The sequence below is a fragment of the Apteryx mantelli genome, chromosome 23 (assembly GCF_036417845.1).
Source record: "Apteryx mantelli isolate bAptMan1 chromosome 23, bAptMan1.hap1, whole genome shotgun sequence".
Lineage (NCBI taxonomy): Eukaryota > Metazoa > Chordata > Aves > Apterygiformes > Apterygidae > Apteryx > Apteryx mantelli.
This window is the reverse complement of record NC_090000.1, coordinates 6,588,963-6,603,270: the sequence shown is the minus strand read 5'-3', so window position 1 is coordinate 6,603,270 and position 14,308 is coordinate 6,588,963. Positions and strand designations below refer to the sequence as shown.

Genomic DNA, 14,308 nt, shown 5'->3' with positions numbered 1-14,308 from the left:
TCTTAGGCAAATACACAGGGAAGTTTTGTTTTTGAAGCTTATGATGTAGGTAACAAGCCAAACCAAGCTCATCAACCGTTTGAAGTTACTGTAAGTGTGCTAGCTGACTGGGCAGCTAGAGTCAAATTCAGAAGCGGTGTGAAGGATGGTAAAAATTGCTTCTTGGCATTTTGCATGATCGTAGGCAGCTCATGTTGGCAGAACAGTGGGGAAGAACCAGAGGGTGAGATGAGAGGAACCCCCACCTCTTACTAAGAGCATTTTCCATCCAAAATGTACCAGCTAGAGATAATGGAGGCACTTGTGGATTTTTGCATTGCTCTGTTGAGTTGGAGGAGGAGGTCAAGCCCCACCATAGCGAGGCGGATGGGCCCATATAACCCGATAGCCCGTATTGGCTTTTGTAGGAGTTCCCTACTCGTGCCACGTTAGCAAGCTTGGAGGTTGCACAGCCACTAACAAGAAGTGCAGACTGCTCCCAGCAGTGCTGTTAAATTTTGGCAGAGAGCCCTAGATGAATGGGAGGTTATGGAGCCTTTCTCCTTGAGGGCTGTGGTTTGAATCAAGCCTTGGGTTTGGGGGGAGAAGAGGAGGAGAGTGAGCTAAAAGCTCTCTGGCCTCTGGACCAGGAGATAGCTCTACACCAACTGTAGTTTTGGTGCTGTCAAGACCCGCGTGAAGGTTGATGGATGATAACAGTACAGGTCTCAGGCCCTGAGGACAGTTCTCCTTACTCAAGGTGGCCCTTCCTGGTAGGGGACTGCGCGACCCTTCAGCAGGCTAGCGGGTGGGATGTGCTTGCGCTTGGCAGCCCAGGCTGTCAAGGCCATCAGACTCCAGGCTGCCGATCCATCCCACGCTGCCAGCTTTTTCCATGCATATTGTTATTGTCAGACCTGTCAATGCAACTTCAGAAGAGCGACTTGGAGCCTGTTGTTTTTCACCTTTCTTCGGCAGAATTGTTGGCCCAGATCTGATTCGAAGAATCTCTCTGGGCGATAGGGATAGAGAAAAGAGAGAGAAACGCAGCTGGATTTTCCAAGAGTTTACAGCCAAATCTTCTTCTGAATTGCAAAGTGAACAGCTCAGATTTTGGAAGCATCTGATGAAGAGTAAATATAAAATGCCAAGATATCTTTTTTTTTTTTTGCTTTGTCATTTTTCTGCCTATAATGTTGTTTTAAGGGCCTGTGAGTCACCTCAAGCAGCAAAATGAGACATCCTTACCACTAATGAAAATAATGAATATTTAACAAGATATTATTTATTTGAGTTGCATCAGCTCGCAGGAGTCTCCAGGTTGAGTGCCTCTAATATTTGGCATGTTAGACAAATGCTGGGGGGGGGGGGAGCAGGCAGGAATTAAGATTCCAGTCTTGAACAGCTTATCTTGTGCAGGCGCGGTGGTGCTTGGGGTGGGGTGGCTTTGGGCTGGGGAGGGTTGTGGTGTGGCCAGACGTGGTGTTTATGGATCTTTGAGCTAGGCAAGGGTCGGTCTCGTTTGCGCCGTCGTGCAATGGGCGTCAGATGCCGGTGCGTGAGACGGTCCGTTGCAAGGAGCTGGGTGGCGGGAGGGTGTTGAGACCTCGGCGGGGTGCAGGCGGCACCTGCTTACGGCCTTGTCTGGGCGAGCGATGGGAACGGTGCGGCCGGAGCGCGGCGATTCCCAAGCACGCCTCCGTGTGCGCGCTTCTATCTGCGATAAAAGTCAGTTCAGGCTGCAAGTCGAAGAGTCGCGAGTCAAATGTGCGTTCTCGGGGGGTAACCTGGGGAGGGGATTCGGGGTCGGCTGCAGCCGGGGTGGCGAGGGCGGCGGTGCGGGGCGGCTCTGCCCGCGCAGCCCGGAGCCAATGAGCGCGGCGCGGGGCAGGGCTGGCGTGCGCGGCCGGCGGCGGCAGCGGCGCGGGCAGCCGGGCGGCGTGTGCGGGCCGGAGCAGCGGGCACGGCGGCCGCCCGTCCCTCGCGCCTTGCAGCCCCTTTCAACCCCCTTCCCCTCCCTTCCCCCCCCTTTTTTTTTTAATTTTTTTTATTTCATTCCCTCCCCCACCCCGCGATTTTTTTTTTTATTATTATATATATATATTTTTTTCCTCTCGCTCTCTCTGTGCGCTTCGCTCCGGGAAACGCTGGATTTTAAACCTCTCCCCGCCAGGCAGTGACACAGGGCGAAGGAGGGGAGAAACGCAGCCCCGCGCTGAACATGGCCCAGGCGAACGTGCACCCCCCCGTCTCTTGGGTGATCTTCGCCGGGATGGCCGCTCTCCTCCTCTCCCAAGGTAGGGCCCGGGGCAACTTCCCTCCCCGTGACGGAGCGGCGATTTTGGGGACGGGGCGGGGGGGGGACGGAGGGAGGAAGCCGGCGCCGACCCGCTCTGCAGCTCAAGTTAGTTCCCGCCGGAGCGGTGCATCCGGGGGGTGCCGGGGGGGGGGGTTGTCGGCCCCTCCGCTCGTCCCGGACCCGCCGGCAAGGTCGTCCCAAGAACTCGGCCGCCGGGGACCCCCTGCCCCGGGCTGGGCTGCGGGGGGCCGGTGGAGTCGCGTCCCGGGCGAGCGTGGCTCAGCCACCCCCTGGGGACCCTCCAGGAGAAGCCTTTTGGGGGGGGGTGTTAAAAAAAAAAAAAACAGAGAAAAGGAGGAAGGAGCAAGCGGGGAAGGGAGGAGGCAGAAGCCAGCCCCATCTGGCCGCGAGCGCGGAGCCTGTCAGCTTGCGTTAGTCTCCTCGCAGCCATCTGGAGGGGCTGTGGGAGCGGGCTTGGCTCCGGCGGGGGGGGGAGAGCACCGGGCCACATCCTGCACCCTCCGCCCCGGGGCCGGGGCTGCAGCCCGGCCGAGGAGCCGGGATGCGCGGCGGTCCCCCGGCGCCGGGATGCGTTGCCGGCACCACGGAGCTGCCCACCGGTGCTTGCCGGGCTGGGTGCCGGGGGAAGGCAATGCCTGGAGGGATCGCTGCATCCCCCTCTCTCTGCCTTTTGCATGGGGAGGGGGATTGCAGCCGGCAGCTCTCGCTGGAGCAGGCTCCCTCCGTGCTCCCCCGCGCCGGGCAGGGCTAGGGACTGACGTGCCCAGGGAGCCCGGCCGGGTGTCTCCGTCACCGGACTCCAGCGCAGGGCATGGAAACCGCCTGCACCGGGTGTACCGGAGCGGAGAAGCAGGGGACGCGGCCAGCCCCCTCTGCGCAAACTTCTCTCCGCCGGGCAGGGGGGCCCGCTCTTGCGCCGCGGGGCCGGGGCTGCTTAGCATGCCGGGTGCGTGCCGAGGCATCCCTCCTCCTCTTCCTCGGCCTCCCGCGCTCCCTCCTCCGGCGCGCTCCTCCTTGCAGCCTCGCTGCGCCCCGGCCCTCGCTGCGTGCCGGAGGCTCCGCTCCTTGCAGTCTTGCTCTCTGCCTCTGCTCATCTCTCGCGCTTTCTCTCCTCTTTGCTGTCAAAGCTTACAGGGGAGAAAGTTGCTTTTTTTTATCTTATTTCCTTTTTTCCCGCTCCCCGCGGCAGTGGAGCGGTAGGGAGGAATCGGTCGCATCCCCTCACTCCCACCCTCCCCTGGGCGTCCCCAGGAAAAAAAATCCCCCTCACCTCCTCCGCTGCGCCCCGGCAGCCCCTGGGGACGGCGCGGGGCTCGGCTCCCTTCTCCTTGCGGGAGTCACGTCCGCCGGCGCTGCCAGACCTACCTGGCTGGGCACGGCTGAGTCACGGCGAGACGGGGAGCAGCGCCGTGCCGCGGGCCGGGGGCACCCGGGGCAAAGCGCTGCCCCGGGCAGGCTTCAGCCGCAAAAAGTTTGGGGCTTTCCTGCACCAGGAGGCGTTGGGTGTGCTGGATTGTCAGTGCTGCGTGCTGGGAGGGAAGGAGTCCACCTGGGTGGCTTTCTTGTATAACTGTATTTAAAAGATTCATAAAAAAAAAGTCAGTTTTGACAGCTTTTGAGCAAAAACTTGAGTTTATGGAAATTGGGACTCGTTAGCCCCAAATGTAATGTATGAGTATATATCTATGCGCACATTGCCAAATAGCAAAGCTGTATGGTTCAGCTGCTTCACGATCTCCTCTGACATGCACAGCATTTTTCTTTTGAATTTTTAACTTTTATATCTTGCTGGATATTAAAAAAAAAAAAAACTTTTTTTTTTTTTTGCTTGGAAAATGCAAAAATCGTTGTCGTGCAGGAAAACTGTGCTTTGCACAGATCTGCTACAAATAGCTCAAGAGATCTGTGCTGCCCTCTGCAGCAGTTTATCAATACTCCAGGTCATTTACCTATTTACAGCCAAACAAACACTAAGGAAAGTGGCTGGTGAGTGTGCTTGAGAGTAAAGTGGAGCGTCAAGTGGGATAATTCGTGAGCGCTTGACCATCTGTATTTGTGCAAGCATCCGTCGGTTGTCAAAGTTGTGCCGGTTTGCTAGCAAACCATTTGTTTTTTGGGAAATGTGCTCCCAGCACGTGAGCTGTCTCCTGCATGAGGAAAGAGGCAGGAGACCTTGTCGCCCTAAATGTCCCCCGAGCTGTGGCAGCCCCGACGTTGGGCTCTCCAAGGGCGCGATCTGCTCTTGACTGCGGGTTGCTTCTGCTGGAAGCAAAGGCTGGGGCGCTGCTTGGCTGCTGTTTCTCCGAGGGAGATGAAGGTGCCCGTCATATCGGCGCGTGGGAGCAGCGCTGCTGGCCAAAGGGCCGGCCTTGCCTTGGAGAGCAGCCAAGGCTTGAGGGGAGGAAAATGGGAACAGGGAGGCTACAGTGCGCCAGGACGGCCCCGGGCATCGGGGAGCGAGCGGGTATTTGGCAACACAGATCTCATTGTCTTTGCTCTCTCTCTCGCGGTGCTCAGTGCTTGAATGGATCGCTTTTGCGGATGGTTTCAAATACTGGCGATGGATATCTAAAACACGCTCAAGGACCCGTCAGCAGCATTTTCTAACTGCCTCTTGCCCGGTTTCACAGCACTGAAACCCAGAGATGGTAATGCCTCACGGTGCCGCTTGCTCATACCCACCTGGGTTTCTTGAGAAAGAGAGCGGGACTGGTGCAAAATATACACCCAGCGCACATCCGAGTGGAAGAGAAAAGAAAACTCTTTACTCAACCACGTGTGAAAGGATTAACCAGGCTGAAAAGGTCGTAGAAGATTTAGCTGGGCCTTTAGCATCAGTAAGCCAAGAATTATGGGAATTTGATTTACAAATTAGCATAAAGACCTTATTCTAATAAGCATGCGAGCTGAAATAGGTATGTGAAGTAATAGCATATGTCAACATCATGCACTAAGCGTCCCTCATCCAAAAGAGTTATTGCTCAGTCCGGAAGGTGCGGCCGGGTTGCAGATAATTCGCAAACTGAAATGTGGACTAAACTTGAGGCGAGGAGGCGGGTGAAAGGCTGGATCCATGCTGGCGGCATATGTGCAGGGCGTTAGCTGCCTGCTACGTCCCCTTGGCCACCAGAGACCCCCGAGAGGCGTCCCCAGCCCGTGGGGGCATTTCAGGAGGGCTTCTCCCGCGCAGGGGTGGAGGGAAGCCGGCTGGCAGCGTGTGCGAGAGGACGATTGCACTGGTGAAGTCGTATAAGAAAAATTACGCCTGTCGACGTCTTTCTGTGAATACCCGAATTCATTGTTCCCTGGGGAAAATATTAGACGTGGCTTCGTGGCGGTTAATAGTTACCGTGCAGGTCAATAAAATGTGATATTCGCCCCAACAGCAGAAAATAGCTATTTAATAGGTAATAACAGTAATAATCAATAGCTACATGATTAGGTAACCCAGTTATATGTAGTACATAAAAGGAGAGGATTGCGGTCTGGTTGCTCAATGGCCTGATTTTGAATGTTGCTGAACATCTGTCATTCTTGTTGATTTTAACTGGAGCTGTAAGCAGGTATCCAGCACCTCTGGAAATCAGGCCACTGGCTGGGATTAATTGGCACATTTTTAAGACTCAGCAGAGTAAATAGGAACCCAGATAGACCTTTGCCACTGGGAAGATGCTTTTGAAGGCAGGCTGCATTGCGCAAAAACATGGGATTGCACCTAAAACGCTGGGTTGGCACTCAGGATCTCAGTTTGGTTGCGGGCTCTGCATGGATCTCTGTAGTGCCACACTCAAGCTTTCTGCTTCGGTTTTATACTCGGGATATTGCTGCTTTCTTGGGAGCATTCATCCATGCGTGGGCACCGACCTGGTCATGCAGTGGGGGGACTGGCAAAACAGCGAGGAGCAAAGTTGCTCTGGTTGCTCTACGCTGCATCTGTAGAAAGAGCTCTTTATGGAAAGAGTTGTTATTTGTAAGGAGGTACCTTATAGCGTGGTGTGGCGGGGAACCCACGCTGGAGTTAGTTCATGCCGTTTGAGTTACGGTAGCAGCTAGGATCCCCACCTGTGGCATGGAGATGTGTGGCACTAGGTGCTGCACACAAACTACTGTGTGTTTTGGGGCAGGCACCTGCTTCTGTTCTTAAAACACAGGCAGTGAGTAGGTGGCTGTGGTGATGCACAGCGGGACGAGCGAGGAAGCGGTGCTGGCCAGCGTGGCAGGGAGGAGGTGTGGGAAGCTGCTTAGCCATCCCTGTGTTTGGGATGAGCCTCATGGGCGTTAACGGATCGGCCAAGAGGAGGCTGAGCGCAAGTTTCTGAAGTTTGAGAGCGCGAAACGAGTCAGCTAAGATGAGGTGATATCCATGAGCTTGGAACAAAGCTCCTCGTGCCTGGTGCAAGTCAATTCCTCAAGGGCCACAAGGGCCGTCCCCACCAACTCGGACGAGAATCATCCAGTCCCGTTTCCAAGGAGGTGCAGGGCTGACTGCTTGGGAGGAGGAATTCCCGCTGCAGCTGGTTTTGGGGTGTCACGGTGCTGAGGAAAACAACTTATTCCTTATCCATGGAGATATTTTGAGCAGCACAGTAACCCTGGCATACAGTTCTCCTGTCTGCCTGTTGTGCCAGCCCTGACTTGCACGAGACAAGTGCATTCAATATTCTAAATGTCTGGTTCATCTATTTTTCTTGCTGCTTTAACTTAAGAATATCCATATTTGTGATTTTTTTCCCCCCCTCCCTGTTTTATTTTTTCCCTATGGGGGGGAAAAATTGATTGTTGACAGATCTAGGTCAAGTTAGCAAGCAGGGCTTGTGTTTGCTGTGAGAAGCCGGAGTGGAGGTGGCGGGGGAGAGCTTGCCAGCCTGCTTCCCAGGCAACTTGCAGCGAGACGGCGGAGGTGCGCTGCAGCCTCCCACCGCGGCCCGCAAAGCGCGGCGTGGGCAATCTCTTTTTGGCCATGCAGATTAGAAGAAATCTCTTCTGTGTTTGTCTTTGCCACTTTTGAGGTTTGGGAAGGAGAGGGCAAAAGTTTCTTTCCTCGTTCCCCACTTCAGAGGGGTCCCTAGTAGAGCCCAGGACTTATAGGAAGGTGGATGTGACCTTTCAGTGTGTGAATGTCCGTTGGTGCTCCCTTGATGTGCAGTGCCAGATCTCCCCTTAAACTCACGGGCCAAAAAGCAATGTGTCTCAGATGTTCATTGCAAAGGCTTGCAGCTGCCCCAGAGCTTGAGGTTGAGCTCCTGCTTTCAAATAGGGGCAAAAGTGAGAAAGATGCCAGGTTTTTGGATTCTGTATTGGAAAACTGAGCCGTTCTGCTGGTCCCACCGTCAGTCAGACCTTTGGTGGAAGAAATGAAGGGCAGGGCATGGAGGGATCACCGTGTGCAAAGGCATTTTCATGTGGACAACCCATGTCTATGTTAATATGAAAAGAGTAAATGATAGATGCGGTAAGTTTGGACCGCGTTCAGGTGTGCGTGTGTTGTACAAGGAGCAAGACATTAAATGATTTGCCTGGAGGTGCGTGAGCATTGGTTTGCAGCGATGGGAAGGAGACCAGGCCCCCAGCAGCTGCAAAGCTGCTGCAGGTCCCTCAGAGCTCCGGTGGGAACCTGAAGTCCTGCCTCTGCAGAGATGCTTGTGGTGCACGACGCCTTCTGTGCCCTCAGCAGCCTTCATAGGGGAAGAAATGCAAAGGCTGAGCTCTCCATCGACATGTCCCTGGGGGCACCGTAAGCCCCAGGGAGCACCTGGCCTTGGCCCTGGAGCCCCTCTGCAGGTGCCGTTGCATCCCCGGGCTTTGCATGCCCCAGGGCCGCGCGGTCGGAGCTGCTGCTCCGGCAGTCCAGGGGTGCTCGCTGCCTCCCTCTTCCCTCCTCGAGCAGCACATGCCTTGCTCTTGCTTAATAATAAATCGGAGGTGAGGCCTTTGCCGCTCTCTGTTGTCTCCTGCCAAGGAGGATGTCATGGATTTTTGATGCGCTTGCAGTTAATATGTCCAGTGCTGAAAGCTGTTGTAAATTAATTGACCTCCTTGACCCCCTTGTCCAGTTGACTGTTCCCACTGAAGACACTGCTCCGTTCTTGGCATCCTCTCGCCCTGCTTTCCCTTCCTCCTCCTCCGCTGCCTCCCTCATGCTCGGCTTGCTAATCAGGGGAGCCTCCCGAGCGAGGCTCCGTGCAGCGCTCGCGCCGGGGGCGAGAGTGTCGCGGCAGCCCTGCGTGGGAGCCGGGATCCCCGGGAACCAGCAGGAGTGAATCACCGGCTGTGGGGATATTTCCGTTAAGACGCCAAGGACGCGGTGGTGGGAGCTGGCCCGGCTTCTCCTTGAAACGGGGACTTTCTCCCCAGTGTGTAATCGTGCAGCACCGAGCGCAGAGAAACCGGGGCTGTGCTTGGGCTGCAGCACATGAAGCTGTTCGGGAGTAGGAAATGCCACGGGGAAAATCTGTATTATTAGAAGTGAAACAGTATTTTTCATTCCAAAACCGAACGTGGCAGAGCGACCGCAACTTCCCTGTGAAAATGAATTCTGGGAAAAACAGGGATTGATTTGAAATAGTTTGTTCTGATTCTGAGCTTGCAGCAGCCTCTGTCCCGAGTTGTGAAGTTATTTCAAACAAAAAAGGAACCTGAAGGCTGTATTCGGGCAGTATCAAAAGAGCCTCTCTTGGTAGTCTCAAGACTTGTTACACTTTTTGTTGTTGCTTCTTCAGAACAGATCCTCTGATAACGTTTTGATTTTGCCAGAAGCAGGGTCCTTGCTTTGGAGGAACCGGTTTGAAGGCCGCGTCTGACCACCCTCGTTGGAAGCATGACCAACATTTGAAGCGAAGCGAGGTTCATTAACGCTCTAATCTCATCTTGCCCTTTAAGCCTCTCTCCCCCCTTGCGGGAGGATATTTAGGGAGGAACGCTAAGTTCCGGGGTTTGTTTGTTTGCGGCGGAGCTTTATTCCCTTTCTGCAGCGCGGATGGTATTTATAGATGAGAGGGTGCCGATATTCAACTTTTTGCAGTCCCCCCATCCAGCACCGCCGGTTTTGCTAGCGGGCCAGACGCAGGGGTAGCGGCAGGGCTGGCTGGCAAGAGGCGAGTTTGGGGTTGGCGTGAGCGATGTGTCTCTTAACGAAGCCCTTCTCGGAAGGGCGCTCGCAGGGAGCGGGATCCGTCGGAGGCCGGGGGACCCGCCAAGCCAAGCCGGCTTGTTGTTGAACATGACATTAAAACCTGTATTATTTGTTGTCTACCTTTGTGCCACTTTTCCCCACGTCAGCGCTTCCCATTGTACTTTTTCGGCTTCAAAACCTGGCATCGCGTTAGCAGCCAGCTCCAAAGCCCCCAAATAATGCATAAACTATGATTATTCCTTCTGATCCACTTGTGTTTATGTAAATGGCTGGAAAAGCGGTTTTCAGCTTATTTCAGAAGCTTAAGGGATTCATACGAAGCCTATTATTGAAAAATCAGAAAGTGAAAAGCAACTTCTGAGACAAGGAATTAGCAACTCAATGACTGTATGTGAAATGCTGACTGTACCGGATCTGGCTGTATTACAAATGGGAATTCCCCCGGGATTCAGAATCAAACACCTGGCAACAGGTTGGCTCTTTCTGCGGCGCCTGGGTAATTGGAGGCGCTTTGCCGTTAATCCAGGGATAACCGTGGGGAGCACTGGGGGCAGGAGCCCCGCGTGGGAAGGGAGCCGGGGCCGAGGGGGTATTTCGGAGCGGCGGGTCTCGAGGTGGCCGGTGCCCTCCCGTGCTCGCCCCTCCGCCGCGGGAAAATGCTCCGGCTTGGGGCAAAGCCTCCTCCGGCGCAGCCGGCCCCGGAGACCCTCGCATCCCTCCTCTGCCGCCGCTCTTTTCTCTTCCCCCCGCGCGCCGTCGGGTCCCGTTCCCCCTTCCTTATGTTAATTTCCCACCTGAGCACCGAGTACTTTATAAATAGCAAATCTGAAATGAATTTCCTAGCAGCAATCATTATCTCCCTCGACAGCCATTAAACATTCACACAAGCAGAGCAAAATGACAAAGGGGATTGATTTTTGCAGTGTGCTTGGGGGGGGAAGGAAATATGTTGACAAGGCTCTTTTTTTTCTTCCTTTTTTTTTTCTTCCTTTTTTTTTCTTCCTTTTTTTTTTTTCTTCTTCCTTCCCTTTCCCCCTCCATCCGCTGTGTCTCAAGGAATTTAAAATCACTTGGTGGCTCTCATGTTGGGATTGGGGTGGAAGGGAGTGGGAAAGGGCAAAGTAAGGAGAAAAAAAAAAAAAAAAGGAAAAAGAAAAAAGCCTTTTCCTTCTCTCTCCGGCCCCTGCAAGCCTTGCTCAGATGTGTCGGCTGTGTGCAACTGGTGAACACCGAGCGGGTTAGGCAGTCCCGGGCGCGGAGATGAACGTGTCAGGGTTAATGCCGCCGATGCCGGAGGGATGGGCTGCAGCGGGCGGGGGGGGCCCGATCTCCGCAGCCTTCCCGGCAGGATAAATGTGTTGATGCAATAGTTGGGAGCTGGCAAGCTGCTGCCGTATGAGGCACTGTAGCTGAAAATTTAACTTTGATTTCAATTTTCATATTTGTCAGCAATAATTAGATTCAAGAAATGTTTTTGCCGCGGTTCTAAAATACTAATAAGTAGGAGCCTTTGTACTTTGGCTAATGGAGTCTTTTTTTTCCTAGTGGGCTAGAAAAATTCCATTAAAGGGAAAAGTCATACTATATTACCATGCTTCAACATGCATTGACTTTGCCGCCACAGTAATATCTTTGCTGGGAGACAGCGGTCGTCGCTTTTAACCACGGGGACGGTGATGGGATTCGATTTTGCCGGCGCCCCGCGGTCGTGGCCCGACAGGGCTTCCTTGGGAGCGGGGTGGGCCGGGTGGAGCGAAGCTCTTGGGGGTGCCGGGAGTCGTTTTGGGTGCTTGCAAGGTGATGCTGTAGCACCAGCCCGGCTCCGCTCCTGCCTGCTTGCTTCGGCAGTCGTTCGTGGTATTGCAAATTCGCCGGGGCTGGAGGGGGAGAAGTGGTGTGGAGCTCGCAAGCTTGGTGAGCGGGTGGTACGGAGCTCCGGCAGCCGGACACCGAGGGGCTGTTGCAATTTGGAGGAGCCTTGTCTCTCCACCAGCACCTTGGAAAAAAGATAAATATGGGAGGATCAGTGTATCTACCACCAGCCAGCCAGCTCTGGCCCTGGCTGCTCCCTCTCCAGCTCTCGGAGAGGGTCTCATCGCCTTTCTTCCCATCCGTACTCTTCTCAGCTTGTCTTCGCGCAGAAGCGCCGTTAGCTCAATTAGCCGGGATTTCCACCGCCCGGCCCCCTTGCCGGCTCCGCCGTGCTCTTCTGAAGGCAGAAGCCCTTCCCCCCCCCGCCACCCCCTGCCGCGGCTGCCGTATGGATTTCCCTGGCGGCATGTGCCAGATTTGATCCCAGAGCAGCCCTGTGGAATAGAGGAAGGCGCGAGAGATTGCATGCGCTGGCGGCGTGTACAGCAAATGGGGGGAAGCTCCAAGTTGTGTCATTCTCAGGTTACTTCAGCCTATTAAGCAAACAAAAGCACTTGTGGAATGAGAAATGGAAATGGCCGGCACAGCCCGATTAATCCTGGATGTACAATTCCATTAATAAGCTGGCTTTTAATAGGTGGCTCTTTCAGGAGCTGCTGGGACTAAGAATTGATGTATTTGCTGTAATTGTGTTGCAACTAATAGGATATGAAGAAAATTGTATGGAGAACCTGTTCTTTTAGCACCGTTTTCCAATCAGTTGAAATAATGCCTTGCTGTGGAAGAACCCAGGAAAGGTAATGATACTTGTATCTAAATAAAAAGAGCAATGCTTTCACGTCTGCTGCCAGAGGATTTTGGTTCGTGCTTTTGTGTCCCTGCAGAACGGGCCGAAAGCAAAACCGCAGCTTGCAAGAGCGCGGGAGGAGATGGGGAGCACGGTCCCAGCTGAAATATCCCGCGGCTCGCGGCCGGGGTGCTGTCCTGGGCTGGGCGGTGGGATGTGACCGCCCGCGCGGCGAGCGATACCGGGTCTGGGAGCCTCCAGGCTCCCGCTTGAGAGCCGCGATGGGGTTTCGTGGGTGCCTGGCGTCTTAGCGGAGTCTTTTGCATTTTGTTCGTTGGCAGGCAGAGGGGCCTTCCCCCCCCCCAAGCCGATGCGGTTCGTTGGGAGAGCTCGTTAAGGAGCCCAAGGTCGTCACTCCGTTCCTTCGCTGTGTCTGTTCAGCTCCTGGTTGGACTCGGCCATCCCGGGGCTCTGCCAGTTTGTTGATGCTCTTTCCCAATGAACTCCCTTTTTTTTCCCTGCACACGTGCGAAGCCTCGGCTCGCCGAGCCGGAGCAGACTCCGGGACCAGGACACGCGGCTGAGCGGCACCGACTGCAGCCGGGAGGGGACGGCCACCCCTTGCCACGCTCGTCGCGCCAGTGTGCCTCCCCCGGCGTCTGCCAAAAGCAGCTTTGTGGCTGAGGTGTCCCCTTGGGGTTTGGAGAGGATTTGGGCTTTGAGGGGTGGGAATTCCTCCGGGCATTGTTGCAATAGCTACTGGGAGCACCGGGATGCCATTTGCGCGGTGCTGCGGCTCCCGGGCAGGCGGAGGAGATGAGCATACCCGAGGTGGCGCGCACCGGTGCAGGCCTCCTTCCAAAATACCTATGCAACTGGAGACTAATGCACAGGAAAGCTGAGGAAGCATTAGCCATAAGAGCTGACTGATTCAAAATCGAGGCAGCCTCGGATGATTGCAGCCATTTCTTTGCTAATGGGCAGGGAATTCAGAGAAGTTTGCGGCACTTCTTGCTCGTGGCTGTTCATCGCCGCTGGTCACTGGTTGTTTGTTTTTCCCTCCTCCTCCTCCCTATTTGTATGCATGCTTTGACCCTTCTTTGGTAGCAGGCTAGAGAGTAAATATAAAAGGGGGGAAAAAAAGAAAAAAAAAAAAAAGGCAAGGCACATTTCAGTTCAAATCCCTGAGGAAACAGATGTGATTGCCTTACAGAAATGGCTCCAATAAGGCCAGAAAGGAATATTGCTTTTATAGCTTTTGGGATATAAAACATTTAGAAAATGTGATTGACTGGCAGGGTCTAATTTATCATTTACCCATTTCTCTCTCTCTCTCTCTCTCTCTCTCTTTCCCCTTATCCACCCAAACACAGAAGCATGCTCCAGCACACTCCTTTGCACGCTTTCCTTTCCGTCTCCCCGGCACGTGTGCATTAACACATGTGCCACCCCTTTTTTCCTTGCACGCTCACACATGCACACACGTGTGCGTGCACGCGTTGCTCTGCGCTTCTGACTCCGTGTCCCTCGGTCTGTGTCATGGATTTATCATCATTCTGCTAAGCACTAGAACTCCTGTGGCTATTTATAATTAATGCTCAGAAACCTGCCAATCCATTTAATGACACTAGGAGGTCACGGCCTCCCTTATAGCTTCCCATTAATCATCATTAGAACAGTTCTGGGTTTTTTACATTCTTTTTAAATGTTAATTCACCTTTATAATGCTCCTTTCAGCTGTGACTGTAAAGGGGGACTCTGTAGTGACTCCAGACTGTCTTGCAAGTGTGCGCAGGTGAAAGGCGCAGTGGGACGATTGCACTTGATAAAGTCTCTTGGATGTCTCCCGCTGGAATGAATTACGCTCACATGCTTGGTGAGATGGGATTTCTTCACTGCCCTCTGCTGCCGGCTCCTCGCAGCGATGCTGGTGCGGCTCCCTCCCTTCCACCTGCTTCTCGGGGACCAGCGGGTCCATATTGGTCGGGCCGTAGGTGCAAGGACCCGCGGTGCAGGCTGGTAACGTTGTGTTGGCACCACTGGGAAACGTGCAGCCAGGAGCTCCTGGAGAGAAATAAGGTCCTTGTTGCTGGCCCAGAGCTTGTTTAGTGCCGTGTGTGCTGAGGGTGTGCTCAGGCAGGTCCTTCCTCGCCAGACCCTCCTGGGAAGGGTGCTTTGGCCCCAGTGGGTGCTGCGGGCTCACGGAGAGCCTGGGCTA

At 54.4% G+C, this 14,308-nt stretch overlaps 1 protein-coding gene across 1 annotated transcript in view; it reads left to right on the top strand.

The window, feature by feature from the left end:
• Window positions 1–2,115: 2,115 nt before the first annotated feature.
• The window catches only part of LOC106485208 (protein CEPU-1), a 364,330-nt gene continuing 352,137 nt past the window's right edge, over window positions 2,116–14,308 (top strand). The window contains exon 1 of the mRNA XM_067309993.1: window positions 2,116–2,276. Within this exon, the coding sequence (XP_067166094.1) occupies window positions 2,201–2,276 (76 nt within the window). The 5' untranslated portion in view covers window positions 2,116–2,200. The remainder of the gene's footprint in view (window positions 2,277–14,308) is intronic.